Source organism: Centruroides sculpturatus, unplaced genomic scaffold, assembly GCF_000671375.1.
Source record: "Centruroides sculpturatus isolate CEXI.00-Female unplaced genomic scaffold, Cexi_2.0 scaffold332, whole genome shotgun sequence".
NCBI classification, from domain to species: domain Eukaryota; kingdom Metazoa; phylum Arthropoda; class Arachnida; order Scorpiones; family Buthidae; genus Centruroides; species Centruroides sculpturatus.
In genome coordinates, this window is record NW_019384524.1 from 558,188 (window position 1) to 570,080 (window position 11,893).

Sequence of the window (11,893 nt, forward strand, 5' to 3'; positions counted from 1 at the left end):
ATGGGAAATACACCTTTTCCAATTGGTTATTCATATAATCATTTATTTACTGCTCAGCGTAATCGAATTGAACTTATATCAGATTTTCCTGAAGGAAATGATGCTGAAATTATCTCTTCATTACAAGTTCATCCATATGGATGGTGTGTATTATCTCGTAACACAAGCAGTGATGAAAATACTGAGGTAGGAAATTTATAAGCTATTCAAAATGGAATGACTTGCTAATCATAGAGATGTATTGTAGGAAAAGGTTTTTCTAAAAAGTATTGAGTAGTTTATCTGATTACTGTTATACTACGTTCGCACACAATCCACGACTCACTTCAATCTCAATTTACCTACAATCTGGATTGTGACTGTCACTAGTCGAACGTCGTGCTGTTCGCACAGACAGTCCGCTCAAGAAGAACCTGGCTATTACACGCGATCATAAAACTGACGTAACTACACGGTAAGTCACAAACACCAACAAACAAAATGGAAGTTTTGGTTAGAAATAAATACTTTTTCTTGCCATACATCTAATAATAGACAGATGTCATCGTCTCTCCAGATGTCTTTTTTATTTCTCTGTCAATAGCCCGACATGTGTTCTGCAACCATCTTGTATTTTCTCGTGCGCGTGGGACTGTGGGATCTCTCTTATGACTGGATCTGGTTTTGAGAACTCTCTTCAGTCGATCGCTATTAAACCTCGTTTCAGTTGAGATTGAAACAGTCAAGAGCGTTTGCACCACGGAACAGTCTCCAACCTTAGTCACAATCTAGATCGAAATGCTCGGTGCGAATGGGGTATTACCTTAAATCCTCACTTAAACACCCATGGGCAATTACATTCAGAAAAATAGACCCACAACTGTTGCTTGGCAATGGCCCATTTATGGACCTTGAAATCATGCTTATAGATAGATGTCATCAAACTGGCCAATAGGTAACATTTTCAGTTCAAAGGTTATGTTGGCTTGCAATTGTGAGATAGCAGAAATTCCTACATTAGAACTAGTCTTTAATAGTAACATTGCGCGAGTTACGCAACAATTGTTGGTCTCAGCTACCTGAGAAAGTCTCCCGTTACATTTTCTCGAAAGCAACATGACGCTTTCTCGTGAACTATTAACCTCTGCATGGCCAAAATCGTCCGTGAATATCACCAGAGACGGCCAAAAAGAGTTAGTTGCCATTTTAGTCCTAGGAGAGGAAAGAAGTTGTCGTCCATTTAATTGTCACCCATTTAGTAGTTGCCCATAGGATAACCTTTTTTGTGTGTGTGTTAGTGCACGATCAAGCCTTTTGGATAAATCAAAAGGGACGGTTTGACTTCATATTTTACCCCTGGATACATCCTGAAAAAGCCCATAAGAAGAACTATTACCTTGTTCTCCGATTCAACATGACCTGACCAGAATATCTATTACCAAAGATATTTATCACCACGCGAACCGTATGAACTCTCTCTCTCTGCGACAACACTTTATCCAATTTATTTTAAAATAAACCCTTGTTAATTGTTAATTGTAGTTTGAGTCACTTCCCTTGTGTTGTCTCTCCATCGGTTAACCTTACAAATCTGTCTGACCACGTGCGGGACCGCTCGCGTGACGGTGTGACGTAATCGTCGTCTTGATTTCCATGTTTCGCTAAACATGGTGGTGTCAATCCTGACAGGGCACTAAGGAGGTGCCGACCCGAAAGGTCGCACAATGAAAACCTTATTGAGCTTGTGGGGGAAAAAACCATTTTTTTTCTGTCTGTCTTGGAGAGAATAGCATTATAAAATTAAAATAATAATAATATATTGATATGTGAACAAAAATATCAGAAGCATTAGAATTTGTTGGTAATTCTTATCATGTTTGTTATTGGATGGAATACTTAATGCAAAATATCTACTTTGATGAAATGATTGAAACTCCATGTACTGTACCATTGCTCACATAATTGTTCATTGGTGATTAAGTGAAATGTTTCCAATAAAAATTGTGTTTAAAACAGAGATGCCTCACCTAATCACTGATGGGAATTAAGTTAGGATTTGTGGTAATAATTAAGACTAGAATTTTAATTAATTTTGAAAGTAATATCCTTAAAAACAATATTCAGAAAATTATTTTAAGAAAAGAATATATTTCTTTAGGAATGAATATAAACTATATGTACTATACAGGTATACTGGGTGGCCCAAAAGTCTAGATTTATGGAGAAATAAGGTGTATAGATTTATTTAAGTATCTGCAGTTGCAACAAATGCTATGCTGAAATTGATGGTCTTTGGCTTCCAAGTACTTGTGAATCCTTAAGTTACTTTAGTTATTTTATATTGTACCAATATAAATTGTCTTGTTAGTGCATTGATAGTTCTAGTCTAACAGAAAAAAAAATTTAAATTTAGCAAAAAAAAAAGGGAAAGGAAAAATTTGAACTGAAAAACATTATTAAGATTATAAAAGAATCTTATGTAAGGCAAATTACTTAAAATCCACACTTTTGGCCATCCTGTGTACTTATTTATTTATTTTTATTCAGACTATTTTAAAATATTTTTTTCAATTACAATATAATTTTGTTTTGCCTACTGCCGGTCTTGATTTAAAATTGCCGGTCTAGCCCAAGGTCCTAGGACCTTGGTATAACCCCACGACTTTTTTCTGTGACGTGAGCTGTTCCAGTTATGTCGGACCCATTCATCCCATTGCGGGCCTGACATAGTGGGCCTCAGAAAAACCCTTCTGTATGCTCAGAGGGCGGAAAGATTCGAGTAAAGAAAAGAGTATCGCCATAATTAATTTTTTTTTCTCTAGCGTTTAAAGTTTCTAATCACTTGTTTATTTAAGTATTTCATCCAATAATAGCGCAAAACTGGATGACTTTTTAAATATTTAATATTAAAAAACGTAACATTCAATAAATATAACAATCATAATTATCGGAATAATATGCCAAATGCCGTCTCAAATATACTGTATTTCGTTATTTTTCTTATTTTTACCAAGATATTTATTAGTTTTATTGAAAAACACAGTACCATATTTTTGCGATTTATTTTAGATTAGAAAATATTCCAACTTTAATATATTAAAAAAAATTTAGTAAATAATTTTGGCGATATTTTGGCGATAAACTCAACCACGATCCTCGAACTATTAGTTTGTTTTTTTGTTAGCACCTTGTTTTGTAGCATGGCAGACCCCAAACTGCAGTGTCCAAATATATAGAATATTTACTGTTTAAACGCTATTTAATACATTTCATCTTTTATTATTATTACTTTTACATTCAGAAGGATCTCTAAGGTCGGTAATATTNGTTCGCACACAATCCACGACTCACTTCAATCTCAATTTACCTACAATCTGGATTGTGACTGTCACTAGTCGAACGTCGTGCTGTTCGCACAGACAGTCCGCTCAAGAAGAACCTGGCTATTACACGCGATCATAAAACTGACGTAACTACACGGTAAGTCACAAACACCAACAAACAAAATGGAAGTTTTGGTTAGAAATAAATACTTTTTCTTGCCATACATCTAATAATAGACAGATGTCGTCGTCTCTCCAGATGTCTTTTTTTATTTCTCTGTCAATAGCCCGACATGTGTTCTGCAACCATCTTGTATTTTCTCGTGCGCGTGGGACTGTGGGATCTCTCTTATGACTGGATCTGGTTTTGAGAACTCTCTTCAGTCGATCGCTATTAAACCTCGTTTCAGTTGAGATTGAAACAGTCAAGAGCGTTTGCACCACGGAACAGTCTCCAACCTTAGTCACAATCTAGATCGAAATGCTCGGTGCGAATGGGGTATTACCTTAAATCCTCACTTAAACACCCATGGGCAATTACATTCAGAAAAATAGACCCACAACTGTTGCTTGGCAATGGCCCATTTATGGACCTTGAAATCATGCTTATAGATAGATGTCATCAAACTGGCCAATAGGTAACATTTTCAGTTCAAAGGTTATGTTGGCTTGCAATTGTGAGATAGCAGAAATTCCTACATTAGAACTAGTCTTTAATAGTAACATTGCGCGAGTTACGCAACAATTGTTGGTCTCAGCTACCTGAGAAAGTCTCCCGTTACATTTTCTCGAAAGCAACATGACGCTTTCTCGTGAACTATTAACCTCTGCATGGCCAAAATCGTCCGTGAATATCACCAGAGACGGCCAAAAAGAGTTAGTTGCCATTTTAGTCCTAGGAGAGGAAAGAAGTTGTCGTCCATTTAATTGTCACCCATTTAGTAGTTGCCCATAGGATAACCTTTTTTGTGTGTGTGTTAGTGCACGATCAAGCCTTTTGGATAAATCAAAAGGGACGGTTTGACTTCATATTTTACCCCTGGATACATCCTGAAAAAGCCCATAAGAAGAACTATTACCTTGTTCTCCGATTCAACATGACCTGACCAGAATATCTATTACCAAAGATATTTATCACCACGCGAACCGTATGAACTCTCTCTCTCTGCGACAACACTTTATCCAATTTATTTTAAAATAAACCCTTGTTAATTGTTAATTGTAGTTTGAGTCACTTCCCTTGTGTTGTCTCTCCATCGGTTAACCTTACAAATCTGTCTGACCACGTGCGGGACCGCTCGCGTGACGGTGTGACGTAATCGTCGTCTTGATTTCCATGTTTCGCTAAACATGGTGGTGTCAATCCTGACAGGGCACTAAGGAGGTGCCGACCCGAAAGGTCGCACAATGAAAACCTTATTGAGCTTGTGGGGGAAAAAACCATTTTTTTTCTGTCTGTCTTGGAGAGAATAGCATTATAAAATTAAAATAATAATAATATATTGATATGTGAACAAAAATATCAGAAGCATTAGAATTTGTTGGTAATTCTTATCATGTTTGTTATTGGATGGAATACTTAATGCAAAATATCTACTTTGATGAAATGATTGAAACTCCATGTACTGTACCATTGCTCACATAATTGTTCATTGGTGATTAAGTGAAATGTTTCCAATAAAAATTGTGTTTAAAACAGAGATGCCTCACCTAATCACTGATGGGAATTAAGTTAGGATTTGTGGTAATAATTAAGACTAGAATTTTAATTAATTTTGAAAGTAATATCCTTAAAAACAATATTCAGAAAATTATTTTAAGAAAAGAATATATTTCTTTAGGAATGAATATAAACTATATGTACTATACAGGTATACTGGGTGGCCCAAAAGTCTAGATTTATGGAGAAATAAGGTGTATAGATTTATTTAAGTATCTGCAGTTGCAACAAATGCTATGCTGAAATTGATGGTCTTTGGCTTCCAAGTACTTGTGAATCCTTAAGTTACTTTAGTTATTTTATATTGTACCAATATAAATTGTCTTGTTAGTGCATTGATAGTTCTAGTCTAACAGAAAAAAAAATTTAAATTTAGCAAAAAAAAAAGGGAAAGGAAAAATTTGAACTGAAAAACATTATTAAGATTATAAAAGAATCTTATGTAAGGCAAATTACTTAAAATCCACACTTTTGGCCATCCTGTGTACTTATTTATTTATTTTTATTCATACTAATTAACAAAATAATTTGATGGTGATATTGAAGTTTTTGTAATGTTATTTCAGTGGACTTGTATTCATGACATTCAAGAAGTAGAGAAACCTTACAGTCAAGTGAGTGATGATTCCCAGCTAACAACTTTGATTGGTGTTTCTCGGAATGAAAATGAAACAGTTAATGAATCAAGTGTAAATAATTCTGAAAATTTTAATTCTGTTGAAAGTAACAGCCTGGAAATTTCTCGGGAAATTTCTGGATCTCAGTCACTTCGAGAAAGACCAGTTGTGCACATTAGACTCAATTATGGTTCTCAGTCTCTCAGACACCAAGAAATAAATCGTTCTGATACTCAGGGCAATAGAAATACAACAACAGAGAGTTACCGTTTTGGTAATATCGAACTGCGTATTTCACAACGAAGAATTACACAGTCAGTGCCAGCAGGAACTCAAAATTCTGTGAATTCTCAGGAAGGAACATCTGGAGCATCTCAAGCTTCTCCCACTATTCATACTAGATCACAAAATTCTGATGATAGTAATAGCAGTGAAGAAGCAGATAATAGTTCTACTCATATTGTTCCTTCAGAACGTCCAGCATTTTTTATTAGGACAGGATCAGAGCGTGGTGCTCATACATTTTTGTTGTTAGGTCCAAATAGATCTCAGGATCAATCAAATCACACATCTCATAAGATTTACAGAAATACTCCTCGACTAACTCATTATATTTCAGAACCTAACGTCGGTAGAGGTTTTATCAAAGAACTCTGTTTTAGTACAGACGGTAGATTGATTTGTTCACCATATGGCTACGGAGTTAGATTATTAACATTTCATCCCTCTTGTAGTGAATTGTGTGACAGTGTTCCTAAATCCGTTTCTCCTCTTCATGAATTAAGGTCTGACTCTAGTCATTCAAATTATGTTGTCAGCACCAAGTTTTCTCCCACTCATTGCCTGTTTGTATCTGGTTGTTTAAGTGGTAAAATATGTTTCCATCAACCTGTTATATAGCAAATTAATTAGAATTATAAAATTACAATGCATTTATCAGATACATTGTTTTTATATTATTAATGTATATTAGAATCTTCCATTTTCAGAATCTCATTTCAGTTTTTGAGATTAATTTGTTTGTGACGAAGCCAATAAGTACTTTTGAGTGTAATATAAACTCTTAAGCATATGTTTTTCTGTTGTTTCCAAAAATTTTGGAAAAAAAAAATTCCATAAATTTTGATTGATTGGTGAAATGAAAATATTGGTATGACACAAGAATTACAATTTTAATAACTTGAAACATCGTTTATAATTTTAATAATCTTAAAAATATCTTGTTTTTAGAATTGCAGAAAGAATCTGTATCTAATTCACCTTATTGCACATTTTATGAAAAATCAATTGCCTTCCTTACATCTGTATTTTGTGAAATTCTTGTAAATAAAACTTTAGGATAAAATCTTATCTATGATAATCTAGTCTAAATTATTAAGTGGCTATAATTATCATAAGCCATATTTAATATTTTTTGAATTTATATTTTAATTGCTTTACTTAAAAAAGAAAAAAATTCTTATGAAGAATAAAATATTAAGATTGCTTCATAATTTTATTGTATGTAAGAGAAGAAGCATCAAATAAGTAAAACTACTTTAAAAACCAATGAGGTTTGAAGTTTGTTTATTGTATTTTGTTCTACACACAATGAGGTTATATAATAATAAGAAATTTTGTGCAAATTGAAATTTTAAGGATTTTTAAGGCAAGTTTTCTTATTTGGTGTAAAAGGAATTAATGTAATTTAAGAATGTTCATAAAATCTTATTAAAACTTTTATTCTATGAATATATTTTGCATAATTTTTTAAAATTATACACAAATGTTTACATTATGCCATTTCTATCATTTCTTAAGGGATGATACAGGGTGGCCTTTATCCAGGAGGCCCAAGTTTGATTCCTGGCTAGAAACTTTTATGCTGGTCAGATGGCAAGGTGGTTAAGGTGTCAGTCTACCACCGTGGGGATTGGAATTGAATTCAGATAAACACCAGGAATTTTTTGCAATGATCTATCCAGGATATGCTGTTGACCCTCATACCCAGCTATCTCATTGTGGACCTGATTAAATATATGATGAGCCTGAAAGAAGCTCTCTTTATGCACATAAGGCAGAAAGAGTAAAAAAACCATCTGGCCTAAATAAGATCTTTAACAAGTATAATACATGTACTTTTTACAACTGAACAGTGACATACAAGGTGTGATCAAAAAATTTCTTGAATTATTTTGTTTTTACAAAATGAAAAGTGTTAGCAAGTAAATTTTGAACCCTAGCAATAATCTATCCATTAGGATATTTGTGTACCAGATACAGTCTCGGTGACTTGCATGCAGTGACAGAGAAGAAGGGAGACTATTTATGATGCCAGTGTTGCACTTCAAAATGTCAGACCTACAGGATCAGCATGTGGCAATCAAATTTTGTTAAATTAGAGAAAATGGTCACAGAGGTCCACAAATTTTTGAAAGAGGCCACAAAAATAGCAATCCAAATCAAGGTTTGTTCAACACAACACAGCACACTGTGAATCAGTTTTGGCCAAACAATGCTCCATTGTTGAATATTCTTTGTATTTACCAGATTTGGTTCCCTCTGACTTTTTCCTTTTCCAGAAGCTGAAAACTGTTGAAGTGTAAAAATTTCAAAGACGTGGAAGTCATATAAGAAAATGTGAGGACTTTAAAGACCATTTCAAAATTTGAGTTCTAGAACAGTTTCTAGCAGTTCCAGAAACACTGCAAAAAGTATTATATCTCAAGGAGACTACTTTGAAGGACACCCATACTAAAATGAAGGTAAGTGCTTTCGTTTATTTAAAAAACATAATTCTTGGAACTTATTGATTACATCTTGTACATCAATTAGCATTTGAAGCTATCTTTATTTCATTGGTTTATCTTCACTTCAATTTTATTTAAAGTTTATCATCAGACTTTGAAGATGATCTTTTGAAGTAGTGAAGATTTCACATACAATATATGACTCAAGGATTGATTTGGTAAATTCAATAAATATAGATTCTTTAAACAGTTAATATGAAATTTAATAAGTTTTATCAAGTATAAAAATTTATATACAATTTTAACTGTTGAAGTAATTACAATTCTGCTTTGGACAAATATCCACTGCCATGTGTGGTTTTCCTAAAAAAGTTCAACGTGGAAATGGTTTTCTCCCGTAGTGCATTATTCTGTGGCGAAATGTTTTACTAGTAGAACACCGGTCGAAATATTATAAGTTGCTTTGGATATAGTCGTTTAAATAACAGCGTAGTGCACTTTTTATTAAACACTAGAACATTGCTTAATGTTTCGTTGTCACTTCCATGCACTTTAACCGAAGTGGAAGAACGAATCTCGAATGTTGTCGAAGTATCCATCCGTGAATTGGGATGGAAAGTCAAGTCCAGTTGATTAACTCCCTTGCGACCTTCAAATTTTTGATATTAATGTAATTAAACATAAAAAATATTTAAAACTGGAAAAAAACGAAATTAAGTGGTAGAAGGGTGAAAGGTCACTTCCGGGTAGCTGTCACGTTCCGCTTAAAGTCGAAATCCGTGGAAGAAGGCTTCGGCAGAGAAGAGGTTTATGTTTTTCAGCAGCAAAACAACCTTTTCCACCAAGGCCTTTTACGCTCGACGGATTCTTCCACTATTTCTGACTCCTTTCTGTCTAGTCCCGTCTCACGTGACCGTGTCTTCATCGTCCATTCCGGAACTTCTGGATATCGCCGCTCCAGATAATGGACGAGAGACGATGCGGAGTTATGACGACCACTTGTTTGACGTCGGGTGTATGCGACTTCGCATCTTTCGGAAGCACCCGTATTACACGAGGAGAAGACGAGGCTCCATCCTCGGGCTCAGCATGGCCTGATGTGTGCCACCCCCTCAATTCTTTGAAATTATCCTTCCTGCAAAGAAAAAGAAGCGACTGTCTTCAAAATAGAACTTGCATTAATTAAAAAATATTCTTATTGTCTTAATTTCATCTAAATTGTAAGTAAGAAATATATGAATTTTTTTTTATGTTCAAATACAATATAGATTTATGATAGAAGATTGTAGAAAATGATCATTTTAATTATAATAAATATTACAAAGTCAGAAATGAATATTATAGTAGAATGTTTAATTATTAAATATAGTAATTTTAATCTTTCCAACGATTTTTAATGTTCGATATATTATTTTAAAAATCGGTGTATACAAATTATACAATTCTGTCGATTGCCATAACGCAAAATATTTGTGAAAATAGAGAAATTATATTATAATTAATTAAAGTTTATAGCGGTTCGAATTTCATATGGGATATAATGTGTGTATAAACCATAGCGAGAATAACAATTTAATGTATTTATTAATTCCCATTTTGATTTTAACAATTCAATTGGATTTGGGCTAAACGAAAATTAACAATAAAAAGGGTAAAAAGTAGCTTTCAAAATAAGTAGTGTTGTAACGAATATACTATTCGGCCTCAGGCCGAATATTCGATATTCGGCCTCAGGCCGAATATCGAATATTCGGCCAGGAGCGTGGCCGAATAGCCGAATATTCGGCCAAACTATTCGGCTTGATTAACGCACGTACGAAAATTGGCGCGCAAACCGCATTATGGCAAGGATCCTGCTCTCTGTTGGCCCGCTGTCACTACGCTTCGCCAATCGCGTTAATTCTTGGCAGTTGTAGCGGACAGACAAGAGTGTCATGGAAGTATGTGATAAATGATTATCAAATGTGGATAACAATGAAATGACCTACACGTGTAAATAACGGAAAAAGAACAGAGAAGGACCGCGAAGTAAAAATGTGAAAATAAATTTGAAATTGAGTTGATAACATAATCGAACAAGTCGAGGCAGCTTATTGGCACGAAATTCGCGGCCGTCAATGCCAAACAATTGTTGTCATAGTCTTTGGAAAGCTAAATGCTTGTAATGTAAATCACTAAGCGTGCACGGGCGAAAGCCTGGGGCCGTTCGGGCTATCAAGCTGTCTCGAATCTGTGAAATCATAACTGTGACTTATATCGACGTCCTATCTGTCTCTTTTTTCCGTTATCACCAGGCTGAAGTCATGTAATTGTAAAATGGGAACTCTAGGATGGAAAAGTGACGAATCGAAAGTATTGTGAGCGCGTATTATGATGTATGCACAGGTATACATGGATTAGAGCGATAGAGGAAAGAGAAAGGGAAGAGCAAAGACGAGCGCTTAAAAAGAAGGATAGGCAGGGTCAGATCCTCAGATGTGCGACGATTCTCCAACCATAGACGTGTACGTGTGCTGATATTTGTAATTATAAATTGTGAATACATGTGACTAATATTATTTTCTTTTTTTATTTTGTGCATGTTACAAGTTATAAATAAATATAAACAAACAACACTAACTCGATAAGATTAAATCTAAATACCAAAATGATTAATTTACTGTGTTTTTGTTATTTATTTATCCTGTTTTTAAGTATTCGGTATTCGGCCGAATAGTGATTAAATATTCGTTATTCGGCCGAATAGTGAAAAATGGGCCGAATACCGAATAGTAACCGAATATTCGTTACATCACTAAAAATAAGTGAAAGACTCCTTTCGTCCACTCTGTGACGAAATCGATCAATTGTTATCTTATCGGAAAATCATTGACACTAATTGTGATATTCGGCTTAACAATGTTCAAAAATATCTAAATTTAGAAGGTTCGTGGTCTGAACTTATCAATAAAATCTCTGCAAATGATGCAAACTTAAGAAAAACGCTTGAAATAAATCACTTATTCGCACGAACAGAAAATTCAACCGCTAGAAACAATAATAAACATCCGCTCGCGACAAATTGTCAGAGTTTTATTATTGCATCGCCACGAAATTTAATGTAAAACGTTTGGGTTTTTCACCGAATTTCGTGATTTTTGATCCTACTTGTCGCTGAAGAGACGGATTTTCGAGAATCTTTCCTTGCATATACATACGTGTTAACAGTAATATATATTCAAATATGTAATATTCTCGTGTTTCGTGTCCATATAAAGATGAATAAAAATTTCGATGTTATGACGATCCTTTGAACCGAAAAAAGAATAGACCTCAAGTGTAGTAACCCCTACTTTTGTTTACCAATCTATTAATAAAATTGAACTTTTGTTAAATTAAGGTGTCCGAATTTTACAGATAAAAGCTTATACATGATAAGAACTAGGGGGTGAGTCACGCTCTGAAATATACGAAAGATAATGAGATCTATTGAGTGACTAAACGTCCCTCTTGAGAATAATTTATTTTTCAATTTAAAACGAATTA

The 11,893-nt window shown here is 34.2% G+C and overlaps 1 protein-coding gene across 7 annotated transcripts in view; it reads left to right on the forward strand.

Moving 5' to 3' along the window:
• LOC111622834 (DDB1- and CUL4-associated factor 10-like) overlaps positions 1–9,583 on the forward strand; it is a 54,282-nt gene extending 44,699 nt beyond the window's left edge. For 2 of the 7 annotated variants that reach the window (XR_002756346.1, XR_002756347.1), the window contains 3 exons: positions 26–186; positions 5,589–8,085; positions 8,201–8,523. Coding sequence is in view for 1 of the 7 variants with exons in the window: in XM_023365257.1 (XP_023221025.1) it covers positions 26–186; positions 5,589–6,539 (1,112 nt within the window). In the remaining 6 variants the exon portion in view is untranslated. Of the gene's footprint in view, positions 1–25; positions 187–5,588 lie in introns of all 7 variants that reach the window. The other 5 variants (XR_002756345.1, XR_002756344.1, XR_002756343.1 and 2 more) reach the window with 5 other exon arrangements.
• Positions 9,584–11,893: the final 2,310 nt, after the last annotated feature.